Source organism: Eretmochelys imbricata, chromosome 9 (assembly GCF_965152235.1).
Source record: "Eretmochelys imbricata isolate rEreImb1 chromosome 9, rEreImb1.hap1, whole genome shotgun sequence".
NCBI classification, from domain to species: domain Eukaryota; kingdom Metazoa; phylum Chordata; order Testudines; family Cheloniidae; genus Eretmochelys; species Eretmochelys imbricata.
Genome location: NC_135580.1, coordinates 16,250,491 through 16,270,571, shown reverse-complemented (window position 1 = coordinate 16,270,571; position 20,081 = coordinate 16,250,491). Strand labels below are relative to the sequence as shown.

At 41.9% G+C, this 20,081-nt stretch overlaps 1 protein-coding gene across 3 annotated transcripts in view; it reads right to left on the bottom strand.

Annotated features, from left to right (window-relative positions):
- Positions 1 to 20,081, bottom strand: part of TNIK (TRAF2 and NCK interacting kinase) — a 305,023-nt gene that overhangs the window by 97,208 nt on the left and 187,734 nt on the right. For all 3 annotated transcript variants that reach the window (XM_077825854.1, XM_077825855.1, XM_077825856.1), the window contains exons 5-8: positions 14,279 to 14,389; positions 10,338 to 10,428; positions 8,704 to 8,834; positions 466 to 520 (exon numbers count right to left, since the gene is read on the bottom strand). In XM_077825854.1, the coding sequence (XP_077681980.1) occupies positions 466 to 520; positions 8,704 to 8,834; positions 10,338 to 10,428; positions 14,279 to 14,389 (388 nt within the window). The remainder of the gene's footprint in view (positions 1 to 465; positions 521 to 8,703; positions 8,835 to 10,337; positions 10,429 to 14,278; positions 14,390 to 20,081) is intronic.

Sequence of the window (20,081 nt, the reverse complement as noted above, 5' to 3'; positions counted from 1 at the left end):
TCCTTTGCATTGTTATTGGTGCCACAAGAAAGGCCACTGAAATAATACTCAGCGCATTGACAATGTTTTTCATCCATACACCTCAGAGAGCTTTAAAAAGAAGGGTAATTATTTTTTAATCCCCATTTTAACTAGGAGAAATTGAAGCCCAAGATCACAAGTCAGTGAGACAGCGAGACAGAATCCAGGTCTCTTGACTCCCATTCCAGTGTTCTATCCAATGGATCACATGGACTTCTGATAGCATCTAGAAACCTTCCTGTTTCAGTTTGCAACAGTCACCCCCTCTTCTGGGCTCCCCAGCGCACCCTTTGTCAGTCTTGTTTAGATTTTTCATCTCCTGGAGGCGGGGACTGTTTGAATGTAGTTTGTTGTACAAAACAGCGTGCGTGGCTGGTGCTTAGCAAATAAGAGCGAGTTACAATTTAGTCATAATAACTCAACCAAGGCAGCGCATCTACTTACGAGGAGCACCTTCTGCCATCTCGATGGCTGTTATCCCCAAAGACCATAAGTCACTCTGAAAAACAAAATACAGAGAAATGTCTAGGGCAGAAGAACCTTGTAACAACCGAGAGTCCTCTGAGGGAGGAGTGTCAGTACTGTACTCCACAGAAAGGGTTTCTGGGCTATTTTATTACTAAGAGTCTGATCTGTATTCTCTCTCTCTAAGTCCTTGAACTCCCGGCTCAGAAGATTTTCTTTTATGTTTTTTTCATTGTCAGTGCTTTGGAGTAGGATTCCCAGTGGAGATGTGGTTTTAACTTTGTTTGAATGACTGAAAAACAATTGCCGTATGAGAACTCGGAAGCCCCAAGATCCAGTGTGATCATGTTTCAATAATAAAGCAATACGTCTTTTTGAGAGTAAAAAAACAGAAACTCAGACACATGATATTTCAGCCGCAGCAGCAGCACTGGGCAACTCTATGCTGAATTGTTTCACCCTGCTCCCTCTTCCAGAACTGCCAGCTTCTGACTTGTGTGCACCTTAACCTGCAGCCCTAACAGAACAAGGCAGAGTAGGATGTGCAAGCACAGGATACCTCTGGACTCTCCAGACGGAGATACACTGACAGAGTAAATAAGAACTGAATATGATGCAGCCTGCTCTATGGATCTTTCCCTCTCCTGGGGGTTAAGCAGTTTCTCCACATGTGGAAACCGTTCCTCAGATATCACACCATTCATACCAACTTCTGTGGTATCTGCTGTACCTTCTCTCCTCTCCCTTTTTACTTCAACACATTTGAAACATTTTAATACTTGTGAAAGGAGTCAAAATGGCAGTCACATTGCCTGGGGTACTCTCGACAGAGGGACAAACCCTGATGTCCTTATTCAAGCCAAATTCTCACTGGAATTTTTGCCTGGGGATGGACTAAATCAGAACGGATGGCCAGTTCATGCCTTTTTTTATTTAAGGCATCTTCACTGGCGTAGCTGAATATCTTGTATGTATTCATGATGTAGTAACATACTACCGTCCTCTGGTTACAGATGAGGAAGCTGAGATAGAGAGAGGGGAAGTGACTTGCCCAAGGTCATATGCAGTGTGTGGCAGACCCAGATATGGAATTTGGACCGCTCGATGACTTATTTACACTCAGAAGTTTTGCCTCTGACTATACCAGTACAGTAAAGCAGCAGAACCCTTCTGCTGCGGACACAATTATAGCAGGGTTTATACCAGCATAGCTTATTCTGATTCAGGAATGGAAATAAGCTATAGCAGTATAAGGCACCTTTATGCTGGTAGAAATGAATCTAGGCCAGGTCTACAGTATAAACTTGAGCTGGCATAGCTGTGTCTGTCAGAGCTACCAACAAAGGGGGCTGGGGACTGGAATAAGCTCTACCAGCAATGGTGCTGGTATAAACTGTGTCTACACCATGAGGGAGTGCTTTAATAGGACATGATCCTGGTACAGCTATACCAGCAAAGCGCTCCTTGTGTAGTCCTGGACTTACATTAGGGCTTTACTGATATACCTATGTCAGGGGAAAAAAATTAGTTCACCCCCTAACAAACAAACATAGTTATAGCACTAAAATTTTTAAGCGTAGATCAGCCCTTAGACTATCCCCCTCATCTAAACTGCCTTGCTTACCCTTTCCTGATGAAGGTGTGGGGGAAGGAAAACTTCCAGTTCCTCTGTTAGGGGAGGCAGGTTTTGCTCTACTTCCTCAGAGAAGCAGTGTTGTGTCCAACCCAGATCTCAGGGGATCCACCAAATTCCAGAACTATGCATAGATGTCCCATAGGCACTGTGCTGCCAGGGCCAATGAATCATAGAATCATAGAATATCAGGGTTGGAAGGGACCTCAGGAGGTCATCTAGTCCAACCCCCTGCTCAAAGCAGGACCAATCCCCAATTAAATCATCCCAGCCAGGGCTTTGTCAAGCCTGACCTTAAAAACTTCTAAGGAAGGAGATTCTACCACCTCCATAGGTAACGCATTCACCACCCTCCTAGTGAAAAAGTTTTTCCTAATATCCAACCTAAACCTCCCCCACTGCAACTTGAGACCATTACTCCTTGTCCTGTCATCTTCTACCACTGAGAATAGTTTAGAACCATCCTCTTTGGAACCACCTCTCAGGTAGTTGAAAGCAGCTATCAAATCCCCCCTCATTCTTCTCTTTTGCAGACTAAACAATCCCAGTTCCCTCAGCCTCTCCTCATAAATCATGTATTCCAGACCCCTAATCATTTTTATTGCCCTGCGCTGGACTCTCTCCAATTTTTCCACATCCTTCTTGTAGTGATGGGTCTTCTACTATCAGCCACCCCTTTACTCCACCAATGGAAGGGCACCAGAAAAGCTAATACAGCCCATGGTTTCTGCATGGTACTGGGGGAGGGGGTGATGTGGATCAGTGGTCACACAGGAGAGGTGAGAGGTATATGTAGAGGGGTCCCTTCATGCCCGCATCGAGAAAGTGGAATGATCCCTACTGGTGAGGGACTGGACTAAGATCCACCAAAGTATGACCTATAGAAATCTAAACAGTCATCAAGGATGCATTCGTGTTACAGCTGACCTGAGCTGGATTTGAACTGATGTTAAAAGGCTCCATGTTCTCCTATCAATCCTCTGAGCCCTCCCTATGGCAACTAATTTCACAACATGCACCACCATCCAATTCGTGGGCAACAGAACAAGGTGGAATGTCATGGCTATGCTTTTAATTCTTTCTAGCAAGACTTTAGTGTTAGGAGCTACTGGCTCAGTTGATACCCTTGCTCTGAGGGGCATAAATAGCCCACAGTATTGATCAGCGTGCCCAACTGGTAGTGGCCAGCTCACTAGTTAAAATTAGATTATCTATAAATGGATTTGATGCAGTGCCCATGGACAGGCTGCTTAGGATTGCTTAAAAATATAAAGCGTCTTGAGATAATTCAGAAGAAAGAGGGGACTAAGCTAGGGTTTGTTGATTAAACGGGAGACAGGAGAGCTACGTTTCTCCAGTGGGAGGAGAAACAAACAGATACGCTTCCTTGTACTCTGTTCCGAAACGTTCTGCAGCCCACATGGCAAATTCAGCAACCTTCTGCAGGCAAATTCAGCAACTGATCTCCCTAACACCTAGAGCAAATGGGGAGCGTCTTCTTGGAAAACTCACTTGATATAACTCTCCTATCCCTTCTCCTGGGATCACTGCATTTTCAAATGACAACATTTATATTCCAGGCTAGTTACCAGGAAGCATTTGTAAGTGGTGTTCAACTGCCTGTGCTAGAGAGCATCTAGAAGTCATTGATGTGCTGGATTTAAGCTTTTAGATCCATGAATGAATCTCAAAGACACTTCAGTTCTTGTATACTGGAGAAAATGCTTCAATTACCAGGACACAGGAAAGAATTAATGTATATGCATGAGAGAGAGAGAAAGTGATAAGTTTCCTTAGTGGCCATGCTACAACTTACTTTTGGCAGAAGTTAAGTAATTCATTACTCCAGACACTGTGTAGGTAGAGCTGTATAATGATTAATAACCGAGTACCGAATACATTAAAACAGAACACAGACTAATTTCAGTGCCTTCGTTTGAAGTATAGCCTCAGACACATCGCTGAGGTTGGTGGGCAGCCAGCTGGCACCATAAAGGGACTCAGCTAAAGCAAACCCGAGGAGCTTTCCTATAGATGATATACTCCACTGCAGAGCAGGGGAAAAGACCAATCTTTCAGGTACAGCCATCTACTTCAGCAGGGGTCCACTGGCAACAGCTTTGCCTTCTGGTGCCCTTCAGCATATCCGGTTCTATACTGCAGTCCACTAAAATGATTTCTGGTCTTCATTGATATGAAGTCAGTTATCCCAACTGTCTTTGGGATCAGTGGTGGATTACTGCATGGGCCCATGGGGCCTGTGACCAGGGACCCCGGCCAATTTGGCACCTCTGAAAAAATCTCCCTCTGCCATGGCCCCAGGGCGGGAGGAGCTCTTGCTCCTTGACACAGCCATGAAGCCACGGCGGGGGCACAGAGATTCTCCAGTCTTGAGGCCGCAGTGCGAGGGAGGGCAGAAAGGAATGGGGGGGGGGGGGGCGGGGGGAAAGAGGTAGAATGGGGTCGGGCTGTGGGCTGACTAGCTCAGTGGTTTGAGCATTGGCCTGCTAAACCCAGGGTTGTGAGTTCAATCCTTGAGGGGGCCATTTAGGGATCTGGGGCAAAAATTGGGGATTGGTCCTGCTTTGAGCAGGGGGTTGGACTAGATGACCTCCTGAGGTCCCTTCCAACCCTGATATTCTATGATTCTCTTGAATTTAGCGCAAGAGAATTTAAACTACTGATCTAACAAGAGTTAGAAGGAAGCCCAGGGTTAGAATGTAAGAGGTCCTGGCTCCTACTCGCGGGCTCCAACCACTAGACATGCTGAGATATTCTTAGAGCTTTGCCCAGCCTAGTTTCAGATTCACAGTTGACAGGTCACTGCCACCTCCCTTGGGAGACTATTCCGAAGTCTAATAATTTTCAGAGGCAAGACATTTCTCCTGCTGTTCAGCCTATATTTTCCCCTTATGGAATTTCATCCCAGTTGTCCTAACTGCAATTCCCTATACTTCCCTAAAAACTCCCTCTCCACTGTTGACATTTACACATTTCAATCTCTTGTGGACCATCATGTCCTCCTTTGTTGTTGTTCACTCAAGCTATACAGTGCATATTGACGATCTCAGTCTTTCCACATGGGTCAATTCTTACAATCCCTTCATCATCATTACTGCTCTTATCTGAACTCCTTCCAATTTCTCAGTAGCCTCCTGGTATTCAGGTGCCCAAGATTATAAACAATATGCCAAGTGATTTTAACTAGATACAGAAAGGGATACAGAAAGACCTCTGTAGGTCTGAAAGGGAAGGAAAAAAACAGCAGGAAACACACATTTTATACTGGATTTGGATTTTGTAAAGTTTTTTTAAAAATTGGAAAAGCTTTGCAGTCCACCTGGCAAAGAGAAAGCACACTAATACATTTGCAATAATCTCATTTTAGTAAAGGAAGCAATCTCTGTTTCCTTTGATTCTAAGCATATTGACAAGATTTCTGTCAACAAAAAAGAAGAAACCTCTAGGAAAAAAACAAACCTCAACAATGTGGGTTCTGTATTTACCTTTTGTGATGTGGTTTATTTTTATGAGGTATTTGTTGTATCCTGTACATTACACAGTCAAGTTCTCCTTGCCTAAGAAAACAGCGAGATCGGAAGCAGTTTTCTGTCCCCAAAGGGTTAAGTCTGTGGAGTTCCTTTTTTTTACCCACTAATTCCAGTCTTTTATATTTGTTATCTCAAGTGATTGGCTTTATACTGATTTGGGATCTGTAGGATCCAATTTGCAACCTTTTAAAAAATTGTCATTTGCATTTTTCTCTCCACTTCAAAGCTAGAGCATCAGCTGTAGTGAGGTGAACCTAAGACGGGAGCCAGACCCAGTGGCCACCAGACTACAAGCTCTGAAAACACCCCGCAGTTTGGAGTGTTGGCAGCAATCAGCCTTTTGTTTTATATCCACAAACAGCCAATGCCAGCTTCAGAGACAAAACCATCTAGTCTGCTAAGAATATTTGATCCTCGAGGACAACAGGAGAATTCTGATCCCAGTTCCTGCTCGCTGCATATCAAGTATCCTAGCTATTTTGGAAGGAGGAAAACACCAGGGATTTCTGAGGAAAGAAATGTTGGCTATAAAGATATAAAGCCAGGATTTTTAATAATATCAAGGAATTTCAAGTGCTCTTTCCAGTGACTGACTCCTTTTTAGGCTGTAAACCTCTCCATACTGTATTTAGAATATGCAACTTAACAAGAAATCTATCTAGTGCTAGCAAGCAAGAGAGCAGAGAGCATCTCAAAAGAAAGAATCAGGCATACAGGTGAACCACAAACTTACTAGCCTAAGAGCATATATTCAGCGGATGGAAACCCACAGGGTATCTGAGCCAGAATGTCTTCTTGGGTGGGGATTTGCAAGGGAGGAGCTCTGCTTGCTGGAAAGAGCCCTGCCAGTGAAGCCAGGGGAAATGCCAATTCAGCAAATCCCCTCTGCAGTCTCTTTTTGGGCCACTCCTTTGAAGTGCTGGCCAAAGGGCAAACCTGATTCCCCCAGAGGGGAAATGCCTGGGGGAGGGTGGTGACAGCACCACCTGCCCTCTTGTGGAGTGAATATCCTCGGGGGGCACAGGGAAGTATAATTTACATTTCCCTGAGCCAACATCTATGAAACCAAATCCATGCCGTTCAGTGGTCATTCCCTGGAAAGCCAGTTCCTTAGTGTGAGATGTGCAAAGAGTGACCCAGCTGGGGCAAACTCACTACTTCTCCTTAGCGTTAGTAAAAGGATGCTTCTTCTTGGTTTCTTCAGTTGAGCTGTGGCCTATGAACCACGAAGATTTGAGTTTGTGTCCCAGGAACAGTATTGTGCAGACTGTATGTACATACACATAAAGGAAGACCAACTAGAGGATTGGGGTGTCCGCTAATTGGTTAAATCTGCTTAGGCATTTGTCAACCAGTTGGCAGACAGTATATGTACTAACTAAAGAAACATTACAACTGCCCATAAAGTTTTGTAATCTGAACTAAAATGCTTGCGGCAGAGATACACAATATAGTAGCTAGTGTGTGTTACACATAAAAAAAGTTCCCTAAATGATCTCTACTATAAAACAGACTTTCCAGCTCTCCAAAAATGCATGTTGTAGTGGTTAACCAAAGAGAATTAACTATTTGCACATGTGCATATCATTACCAATTTAAATAACCCTCAGGATGAAGTCTGAAGCTGGACAGCTGCTCTCAAGGAAACAATCTGTTAGGTTGATGACTGACATATTTTAATAGAAGAAATGTACAAGATTTTTGGGGACATGTTTGGGCTCTCCATCATACATATTTTATTTGCCCTGTGGGAAAAGTAATCGTCGATCAAGGCTGTGATGCTGTGTCACAATGGTGGAATGTTTGCATCGTCACATGGGGAAGTCGTATCACTAATATGTGGCTAGCCTTCTATAAGTCCTTGCCTCAGCGGGTTTAACAGCGCTTTCCAAACATGATTTCTCACATTGCCCTCACAGGATGTGGAATGGGCAAATGCACAGCAAGCTTTAAACTTATTTTTTCAAAATTGCTTATTCATTTTGGAAACCTAGCTTGAGCCACAAAGGGGCTGGTTTTCAAAGGGGATGAACATGTGCTGGAGCTCTAGATGACCAGCACTTCTGAAAATCAGGTCCTGACCACCCCAAGCTAGATATTCAAAAATGAGACACCCAGAATTAGTGGACACTTTTGGAGACTTGGGCCTAAGTTAGTCCTACTTTAACTGTAGGCAAGTCGAGTACAGGAGTCCCAATTTGACCTTCCATCTATTTCTAGTTTGAACTGGGAGTCATGATCCCTGGCTTCTATTCCTGCTTCTGCCATTAACTTGAGGCATGATCTTAGGCAATGGCAACATTGCATCCCCATGACAATGTCATAGGCACTTACATGATGTTACATGATGTCATCAGGCCACAAATAAAATTGGAATGCCGAGCAGGACATAACACAGATCAGTGATAACTGGGACTGTCCCACAAATTTCTGAACATGCAACAACCATAAGACCTCTGTGTGAATGCCAGCCAGACATGCAGACTTGAAATTATTATTTCAGCTTCTTCTTCTCTTGACAGGATAATATTTAAATATACTACGCTGAACATCACAACACAACAGTTCAAAGAATGCCCGTAATACCTCATTCAGCATTGAGAAAGACTTTTTGCAGTAATCTTTAATGCTTGAACAGCACAACAAGGATTCACATTAATAACAGACTGACATCTTTGAATCTGACTGCTGTAATGCAGGAGAGAACTTTTCTGCACTTCATTGTGTACTTACAAATTTTAAAAGCTGCCAAATCCTTTGCCAAAATCCTGAATATTAATAATGTTTATGACTGGGACATAACATTTAAGATCAGATCAAGTGTCCTCTTCATATGTTTATGATCAGAATTGTAAATTCAAACAGTGACAATGGCGATTAAAAAAGTCTAACCTGCGATGTAGTCTCTCTGAGTCTCTTTGCTCATTTTAATACTGTGACTAATTCAGACACCTTAATGAATATTTTTTAGACCTCATGAATATTACATTTGTAGCAACATGTAAATAAACATGAAGATGCTTGATTGGGTACCTTGAAGTCGTAAGTGGCATCAGGATTTTCATCACAGGCAATGACTTCAGGAGCCATCCAATAAGGAGTTCCAATGAAGGTATTTCTTCTACCCACTGTTCTGTCAAGCTGAGCGCTGACACCGAAATCCACTGTGTATAAAAAAATACCATACGAGCATAAGTAAGGCAGAGAAAAAACTGAATGATATTTTTCAGTTGGAACATATGAAGATGGAAAATAATAAAGTTATGTTAAGTTCATACAGACTGATTATTCTCGGTCTTCAGAAAAAGTATGTATTGGGCCAAAGTCACCCCTGACTGAACTCCCCTGAGTTCAATGGAGTCCTAGCAGGGATGGGTTTGGCCATCTGATCTCTTTGTATTGTTGGGAAAAATGCACAGGCTCCTCATTACTAGAGTTTAGTAAGAAGAGATCATGACTCCACTTACTAATGGAGAAGAAGTTTGGGAATGGAAACAAACCAGAGCCTTTGTTCTGTCCTATTCCATGTGTGTCAAGGAAAGCCATACGTTTTTAAAAGCTCCATTTTCTGGAAACACTCTTCCTGGAAATGGCATAAATACAATAGGCATAAGGAGCTAAAGGACAAAGGATCATAGGGAAATGTTAAGTGTGGAGCTGTAAAATAAAGCAACAAGTGATATCTTTCTAATCCATGGTAAAATATTCTGGGCTGGATTCTCTGGTTCACCAAGTTCACTTTGTACCAAGTAACTTAAAATGACTAGAGAATGTCCCCTTGGAGAGGGAACCTCCACCAGTGTAAAGCTGGATGAGCCAGCTGTACAGTGTCCTGAGCTGGAACCACCCTTCGTTGTATAAAGGGAGGGAAATGACATGACTGAATGAGACTCGCCACCCAATTCTCCACTTGTGTAAGATCCCTGAGGTACCTTATGTTCAAGCTGCCCTTGTGCAGCTTTAACGTGCTGGTGCTGGACAGTTGAGCCTCAAGCTCTCTGTGAACTAATTGGATACTGTCTCCTATATTTTCCTCTTCACTGATGTGTTTTGGGGCATGGGAGGGTGGTGATGTTACCTGTGACACTGGAAATGGAGTGCAGAATAATTCCTCTGACTGAGGTTCTCTCAAGTTTATTGCTCACAGCACCAACAAGACCACCACAGTGCAATGATTAGGGTATAAGACTGTGATTTTGATTGTTCAGTGCACCAACATGCGATTGAGATGGAATCTTCTGTTTAAATCTCAAGGGCATCTAACAGGGTCAGGGTAGAAATATACATTAACAAATTTTCAACATGCAGAGATTGGGTCAATATGCAAAGATGATCATGAATGTGTAAAACCCCATACAGGTTCACAACTACCCAATTGACAGGGCCAAATGTGATGGTGGAACCGAGCAGATGTCAGTGCATGTGAATTTTTTTACATTTGGATGTCTGCTATCATCTGATGATAATTTAGTGCATGGTATTTAGTCAAATCCAAGTTCATTTGAATGAGTCCAGCACAAAACAATAAGCACAGAAGATACCTGATCTGTCCCCATTCCCAAAGAAGGCAAGTCAGTTACTTACTCTCTACTAGTTTCATTCCATCTTCCCAGCCAACCTCATCCCACACTTTCCTTACATTTCCACAAGTTCTATGCCATTCTTACCCAGTTTAACTTCTGCATTTTCTGTCAGCAATACATTCTGTCCCTTGATGTCTCGATGAATTACTTTATGCTGGTGTAGATGACTCAAACCCTAGAAAATTCAGTGGATAAGCAAGGTCAGTAGAAACCAAATTCAAAGAACATTATTTTATACCATTTCCCTCTTGCCACCAGCACACTAATTATCCACCAAAAATGGGAGATTTGTGTTGGAATTAAGTCACCTCAAAACACTTTGTCATGTGTACAAAATGTCCTACATTTCACATTGGGAAGGCATGAGTAGAAACACCCACTTAACTGTAATCATGGAAGTCAGTGCTTTATATGGTGAGTGAAAAGAACTGTAAATTCGATAAGGATTTAGGACTGAGCATTCAGTTACTTCAGAAACCAATATTAACCTGAATACCTCAGTATCTATAGTAATGTTTTTTCATGTGCTTTTTGCCTTAGGGAGCCATTTGAGTAGCTGAAACAGAAAATTTGGTCCTCTCTCTGTATTTCTATCAACCAGGAACTGAAATACCAGATCTCATGTTATATTGGCCCAATAAATAGTATTCATATACATTAAAAACCTTGATTAAAAATACAAATACTAGAAGTTGCATATACCCCTAATAGAGACATAGCTCAAATTAAAAGTCTCTCTTGAAGGCTAGAGGTAAACTAGTTTCCCATTGTGCCTTTTTATTAGTTCATTAATTTCTTCATGCAACCTGCATTTTTATTTCATGTGTTTACCATTTCAGGGTTTACAGGTAATAGCCACCTATATTGCTAGTCTGGAACAATATGGATTACTTTAAAAACTAATTTCGTATTGGTTTTAATTTCATATTAAATATTCATTTTTTAAAAAGAAAATAATTTCCACTATCACTGCTGGCAGTTATTAGTCATTTTATGCTTGTTACTTTGGGACTACTACAGAGAACAATTTCTACAGAGATCTGGAAGCCTTCTTGCATTCCAGTTCTTAACTGAATTATTAAAGTTTTAGACTCTAGCTGTTTGATCCTGCGTGCATCCAAGGAAATGGCAAAGCTTCCATTCAGCTATGTAGGCTCAAGCCCTAGGTGTTATAAAATCACATCAAACCTTCAATCTTAAATAATATTTATGAGTTCCCATTGATTACAGTGACAAGATAAGCACCATTAATGATTCGCAATGTTATATCACATTTTCAGTATATGATCATATACTTCTACATGCCACCCCTTTACTATCAGTGATCGGAATGAATTAATTTGAAATGCATCTAAATGTCCTATGAATAATTTACTTCTATAGGCCTGGAATTATTTTAATTGCTCATTAACAAAAGAACTATAAGGACTACTATTAGCGGTATTCCCTAACAGAAGAATGACTGCCACCTTGGGCAAGCTAGAAAATTTGTCTAACAAGACACTATGTTGATTTTTCACTAGCCACATAGATGTATACTTGTATCTTTAAAAATATACCTGGAAGATTTTAAATACAAATATATTGTATATGGACCAAAGTTTCCTTTGCTGTATGGTGCATAAATATGTAACAAGCCAGCTTTTCTTTGTAATATATGTCTTGAATTGTGTTACAAAGCACAAAAGAGTAACAATGTTAAACACTTGAGAATGTCATCTTTCAATATTACCAATCTCTCAGACTCTTCTGTGGTTTGTAAAACTAGATCTGGGTTTTGAACCTTCCGCCCACCTCCACCCCATACTTTAAACCCATGGATTTATTTAAAGATGGGATGAAAAGCACTATCGCCACCATGGTGTTTTTTTTTCAAAACTAAAGGGAAACCTGTTGTCTGAATGAAGGATAGGAGGATCCTGAAAGAAGAAAGGGGATACTGTAAGCAGTTACTTAGATTGTACGCTCTTTGGGGCAGTGACAATCTCTTTGTTCTGTATTTGTACAGCATCTAGCACAGTGTCACTACCGCAATACAAAGAAAGAAAGAAAAATCTGGCACAGTTACCATTCCTTTCAGAAGTGCTTCTGATTGGGAGAGAGGAGAGACAAAGAACTAGAAGTGTCCCAATGGTTCCTTCTTGCCTTCTTAAGCGTATATACAACAAGGATGGAGAAAAATCCCTTTTCTGGCTCAGGTTCTTCCCCCCCTCCACAAACCCTTTGAGTCATAGGTCATGCAATGATTCTCCTCTCCTCTATAGAAAGAGCAGACCGCTTTCACAGGCTGGCTGGATTTTCAAGGCAAGCTGGGCTCTGCCTGGCCCATGACCTCGCAGTTACCTCTCAGCCTTACCCCGATCTGTTTATGTAGGGACAATTAGTGATCCCAGCTGGGTGTAATGGAGACTGATGCCACCGGCAGAAGACTACTTAAACAGCACTGAGCTCAGTTGAGGGGAGAAGAGGAGACAGGACGTTTCCTCCTTCTTTCTGGGAACAGCCTGGGGTAGGCCTCAGGGATTGAAAAGGAGGCAAGACTCTCCTATGGAGATAATCCCACAGGGAGCAGTGAAGGCTCCTGGAAGCTGGTGGGGGGGCTGAGTTAGGGCCTACAATGGGTGGAAGAGACCCACAGGGAACAGAGTAGGCTCCTGTGGGAGAGAGCCTTGAGACAGGGTTTGTAAGTGGAAGTAGAAGACTTCAGTACCCCAAGGGGACAGAAGAATTATTCAGATATTTGGACCTTTCAGTTACCCCAGAAGGGGTTTGAACTTTATGTGACTTGGTTGGAGGGCCGAGCCATGGAAGACCCAGTGAGAAGCAGACGACCCACAAGAGGTGCTGGAGCCAAGGTACAGGTGACATTATGCACCGATTCAAGGGGACATTCCAAAGGTGTGCCCCACTGCAACTACATAGCCAAACATAGCCAAATGTTGAGACTTGACACTTGATGGTGACTCTACATCATGACCCAGTGGTTAGGTTCTGACTCACTGGTAGGGATATTTTGCAAAACAGGCTTACCAGTTCATAAATTTAAACTAAGCCTGTGTAACTGTGGTTTCCTGAGGCTGAAGGAAATGTCGCTACAGCAGCTGATTAGCTACAGTGCTTGTTATTTTGCTCATCAAATCGTGGGGGATGGTGCGGATGGTGGCATGTATTGTAAATAAACAAATGCTTAGTCACCACTGGACAGCAACGGGGACTTCATGAACATTTTATATCCTTCCATGTGCATGTTTGAGCACTCACTTCCTTCCTCATTTTTTGGGCACTCGTTCAGATGGTGGTTGTTTCTTGAAATCTATTCTGTACGGAGTTCCCACACTATGTAGATGATGGACTTAAAAACAAAACTTATTCCTTACATTCATAGATTTTTAAGGTCATCCTATTATGATCATGTAGACTGCCTACCTGAATGACATGGGCATCACGATGGAAGTGCATCATTTACAGAAGGCACACAAATGCACGGCTACGGAACACTGGCACTTGCCAGTGTAAGCCGTTCCAATCCAACCCTCATCTCAGGGGTAGAAAAGTTCCAACATCCTCACTCAAGCCAGTGACACCAGGCAAAGGGAAAAATAAAAATGTGCCATTTGAATCATTTGAATGTGTCTTTTTAAAACACAGATTCCTTCTGCAGACTGTATTAGGACTTCCCTTTCTGTTAATTGAAAATGGAATTCTGTCTTAAATAAATTTTTGTACTGATTTATTATTAAAGGGAATTACATTTTTGTTGAAGGAAAAACAGAGTTAAAAGTCAAGAAACTAACAGAGCTAGGATGCATTAACTGGCAGGTATTTATTATGCATCAGACAAGCACATGAATCATTCAGACCTACAGGCACCTAAGAAGCATTAGCTTATGCCAGCACATTGGCCACACAGCCTAAAGTGCCATCTCACAAGCTTTCCCTCTTTTCTAAGTGTAAAAAGCCAATCTTCAAACACTGCATTTGGTGAATGACATTTAGAACTACAGTAGCTCACTTTGGACACATACCCGTAAAATCTCCCTGCAGATGTACGCAATCCACTCCTCCTTCAAAGTGTTCCCTTTTGTGTTCTTGATCAGATCGGTGACAGAGCCAGCACCACAGAACTCCATCACCAGCTGGCAAAGGAAATAAGAGAACAATGATTGTAATTAAACTTGAAAGCATCCTCTGGGTTGCAATAACCAAATGTAGTACATTGCAGTTGGCAACGTATTTATGATGCAATTTCACTGCAACAGAAAGTGATCACTGAATAATTTTGAGTTGAGTTTATTTGTTTAAAAAGAATTTTTTGCATTGCTTGAGAAGCCTGTTTTCCTTCAAGAGGCATCAGAACAAGAAATTGGAGTAACTTTATTACTGAAAAACAATGGGAAAAAAGTTAGAAATCTTGATGTCACCAATCCCACTGCGACATATTCTATATTCTCACTACAGGGCCTAGTTCTATATCAATGCAAATATGATATATAGAGGTGCCCCAGAATCAGTCTCTTGAACATAAATCTTCCATAAATGTGTGCAGACATTATTAAACCAGGGAGAAGTTTTCTACCTATAATTCCATTTCTAATGATCTACTTAAGTTTTCACTCCTTTCTGCTGTGGGGCTGTTCTCTGCTTCCTTTCATATCAGAAAACATCTCTTAATGGGTAAAGTTTGTTAATCTGTGGAACAGTCAGCCAAGGGGAGTGGTTCACTAGAGTTGTTTCAAATCAGACTGGATGGATTTTATCCACTCTTCCACTGTTTAATTTGTTTTAACAGTAAATATAAAAATCCAAACAGAGGGCATGAACCTGAGGATCTTATTCAGGCCCAGGCCCAAAACTGATCAGTCACGAAATAAGAGAGACAAGACCAGCACAATGGGTCTGATCCTGCTATCCATGCACCCACCAAATTCCTACTGTTTTCCAGGGAAATTTTGTGCACATAAAGAATGCAGGACTGTACCCAATATGTATATATATACACACCACATAACATGAATGATCATAAAAGAAAATTTTCCAGTCTGTAGATTGGTTTGCACTTCTTAAATATATGATTTTAATTTTGCTTAAATAATTTGGTTTATTACTTCGGGCTTAGACAATATTTCATGTTTTCAAACCAATTGACATCACTTTCCTAAAAGTGAAAGCTGAAAAGAGAAAGGGGGAAAAAAGACAATAAAAGGGTTAGCTCCCCCCAACTGCTTGGATGATTCAGTTATAGGTACTATCCTATTGGCACAGTCATAAAACAAAGACCAAACACTGTTACAATCTTCAGTTCAGATAAGATACTTGAATAGAACATTGGGAACAATGCTGTACTAGCAGGAAGAAAGACCATCTTGACCTAGTACGTCCTTTCCATATCTAGTTTTGGTAACTTCTAGAATCATTTGTTTCTCAGGTCTGCTCCAGATGAAGGCTGATAAACTCTTTGCATGTTCCTAAGAAACAAAATTGGACTTAAGAAATGAACTTATGATTGGCTAAATCAGTCATGTGATCACGCAGGTAATTAATGTAACCACAGAGATTAAAACTTTCCTCTCCTAAATGATAAGAACAAGGATCAAAACACCAAACAGTGTTACCTGGTCGACAGCTTCACAACCCAGAAAACAAAATAATCGATTACTAATTGCTCCCCATAAAATGGAATAATATAACTCTTGGCAAAGAAGAAGTTCTTCCCTTTCTCTTTTCCCTCGTAACTGACTGGTACTGTACATGGGAATTGTAATATCTGCATGTGTATCTGGTGAAATAAGCACTTAGGATACTATAGTCATGAGGACTATAGAAAATATTTAGATAAGTCATTAGCTAAATATAATAAATTTGATATACACATACAGGACATAAAACTTAAGGGTTTCATTACATTGCATGCTGCTGTCATGGAGGCTGAGGATAGTTGATGTGTGTGTGAGAGAGAGACTCCTTATACCCCCATTCAGACCCCCAACTCCTAACACTACCGTGCCATCATCTCACACTCACGTCAAACAACATCCCCCTCAACCACACCCCCACCCCCGCACATTGATCCAGTGCCCTCCCAAATAAATCCATCTGCAAGTCCCTACCATGACTCCAAACCCACAATTTTGCATCTGGCTAACAGATCGGTGAGTTGTGGCAAGAAACTGAGGGCGAATTTTGAGTCCCAGGCAGGAAAAAAAATGGTTGGGAATGACTGTACATTTGTCTTCTCCCTCAGGACGGACAGACGATGCACATTGTACCTATGTTTATATTGCTCATAACTAGAAAGCAATGGAAAATGAAGGGACCTTTACCCTATATATTGCAATCACAAAATATTAAAAAGAAGGACCAAACATAATTACAAGTATCCACTTTATCCATTAATTTGAGTGATCATCTCTATAGTCCTGCCAGCTCACTCAGTCCTACACTTCTGTCCTTGATTTCAATTTGTAGCAAGAAGTACATCAAGTAGCCACTTGCCTCATGTAACCCCTGAATAATTGTGAAGTATCCTAAAAATAAAAAAAGATGAGAGTCCCAGGAGAGTTTAATTCCCAACTCAGCTTTTCAAAAATACTAAGAGACGTACAACCCCATAACATGTGTAAGAGAATATCCAGCACCCGCAGATATTATTACAGTACTGGTAATACCAGCAGCACACGGGTCCAGTTGGGCAAGGGTCCAACAGGGCTTAACAATGAACATTTGTTGCTAACTGTGAGGCATTGTCAATAAGCTGTGCCATTGATTCTTTAAGAGAAGGGGCAGTAGCCAGTGAACAACGTTGTCAATGTATCTCAGCCTGCAGTAGAAGGATAATGGACCTCTGACTCAAAGAATGGCACTTCTTGTGAAGGCTTTGTACTGAAGGGATAAAGAACTAAGCAATTGCTACAAATAGCGATGGACAAAATATGTGAAGTAAAATTGTTCTTCCACAACATTTTGAATTGCCTGTTTGTGTTTTAAATTCACAAAGTACTGCAAAAATATAGCTTTACCGTGAGAAATTATTCAGTGAAGTTGGCCACAGGCTGTATTGAGCTTTATCTTCACCTCCTCCACTGACTAGCCATAACAGTGTTTTGCACATGTACAGCAATTTACAGACATTATGTATCACAACATTTGCGTCATAATGCCAATATCTTCATTTTATACATACAAGAATAGAGGTTTGGAATGGTTAAGAGATTTGCTCGGGGTCACCATACAAGTTGGTGGCAAAAAGCTGGTGATCATGTCCAGGAGTCATGGTCCCTGCCCTGTTTTCTAACTAACTGCCCACTACAAAAGGAAGGATAGTTTTGTGGCTAAAGCAATGTGCTGGGAATCAAGAGATCTGGGTTCCACCCCCAGCTTTTCAATAGGCTTCCTGAGTCTCAGCTTCCCCATCTATAAAATGGTGATAAACCTGATATTAGGTGACAGGATTGGTTATCAGGATTCATTCCCTCATATTTGTACAGTGCTCGGAGATCTTCAAATGAACTTGCATTGTGTGCCTTCTAATCTGTGTAATATTGCCTGTAGATGCAAGACTAATAGAGCGGTTAGCCTAATAACTGCTTGTGTCTTTACCAAGCTTGTTAAATGCTGGAGATATTGAGGGGTGGGGGAAGATACTAAACCCGAAATGCTGACTAAATTTTTATTACTCTTAATTAAATTATAAGCAGGATGGAATGGAGGTAAGATCACATTCTGAAATTTAATTTCCATGGCTGATCATTAAGGATTTTTAATATAGTTCATTTAGTATTTATTTTCCCTTTTATGTTTGACTAGAGCAACAATCTTTACAAGCAAGGCCTGTAAAAGCACAGCAGCTGTTACTCCATTGTGGCCTGCATTCTCTGAACGTATTGCTTCATGAATCCTCACAGCTTGCGAATGAATCATTTTTCTCTTGATATAGAAGTGGCCTCCAAAAACATTTCCCAGGCCCCCCTCTGGCCCCACCGCCACTGTGCATTACATTCGGCTAGCTCTGAATTGAGGTCCAGAGCTCAGAAATAACTAACACTTGTGCGTGAAGCCATTATCCAGCAGACCGATCTGGACTCCTCCCATGGGAACTTCAATACTCAAGAGAGGGCCCCTCCAGAACTATTTGTCTGCAGCAACTCCCTACCCTTCCTGTGATTTTCCTGTCCCTAACACCAAGTTCTTTCTTGACACACCCTTGCCCTCAAGAGCAACTGATTGAGTCCCAACTGTTCAATCAATCCACGCCATGTTTAACCCTGGATTCTGAAGTGGAATCTCTTCGGTAGTCAGTTCACACCAGGAAGCTAGGGCATAGGAGCTCTGAATTAAAACATGACAATGACCTGCCCTTGGGCATTGGTGGGTTTTGGCCTAAGTTACCTTCATGGTCACATGAGTCCCAGCTCTTCGCCGGGCACTGCACTACACACCAAAGGCAGAATTTTCCAAAGTGCTCAGTGTTGTACCTACTTTGCTCCCACTGGCGACAACGATAAAATGCCCATCGACTTCCATGGCAGCAGAGCTAGGCTAACACCGAGTGGTACTGAAAGCCCCCTTCCCAACTTACTAGCCAATGCTCAGTCCCAGACTTGAATTCGATCAGCTAGCATTCACAGAGAGGAAAGCATAGACAAAGCTTGTGATGAAATTGCATGATATGCCATATCTGTTGTTAACTGAAGACATGTTTAATCCATCACATGGCTGTCTGCCCTCACGGCGCCCACTGTGGATAAGTTTACTAGGTGAGGGATTTATGGTAGAGGACATGTGGCAAGATTCTGGTGCACAGAGAAAGTGATAAATCATTATCTTGTCTCGGACCCCATTCAACGTCAACCCAGGTTTGATTTACCACAAAGGCAATGGAGCCTTCTCAACCGGTTTCATACCGGACATGGAATTTGTGCTCCCCGCTACGGTTCCTCACACGTTCTTGTCAACTGCTGGAAATAGCCCACATTGATTATCACTACAAAAGGTTTTTTTTTCTCTCCTGCTGGTAATAGCTCACCTTACCTGATCACTCTCGTTACAGTGTGCATGGTAACACCCATTGTTTCATATTCTCTGTCTATATAAAATCCCCCTACTGTATTTTCCACTGCATGCATCTGATGAAGTGAGCTTTAGCTCACGAAAGCTTATGCTCAAATAAATTTGTTAGTCTCTAAGGTGCCACAAGTACTCCTTTTCTTTTTGTAGAAATTCTTTGGCATTTTAGACACAGTCCACTATGTCAATGTGGGCAGCCACAAACCATGATACACATTGTTGACGACTGCAAAATGACTTATCTTTCTGGAGGCCTTCATGCCTTCAACACTGTTGATAAGAAAGTTGTGGCTTGGCTTGCCCGGATGGCATATGCCAAATAAATAAATAAATAGTCCCAGGCTCCCTGCCAATGATCCCCTCAGACTTTAATGCCTGCAGGCCACCTCAGAGAGTAAATCTCCTAACTGCCCTGCCCAACAAGGACCAAGCTGCACTGATATTAGCTCCACTTCCTGGCTTCCTCTCTATGTAGATAGGCTGCAGAAGGCCTCACAAAACACAATTGGTAGCGATTATGTGTGTGAGGGCTGAAGGCAAGGTGTGTTACGACAGCCTGAGTTGTCCAGGTGCATGCTGTGGGTAGAGAGAGTTGACGGAACTGGCCAAAAGGTGGGGAGCAAGGTGGATAAAGCCCTGTGCTTGCTACTTTGCATATGAGGGGCACAAAACCTATACACAGTTCCAGGGCCGGCTCTACCTTTTTTGCCACCCCAAGCAGCGAAGCAAAAAAAAAAAAGCGGCCACCAAAGAAGAAAAAATGAA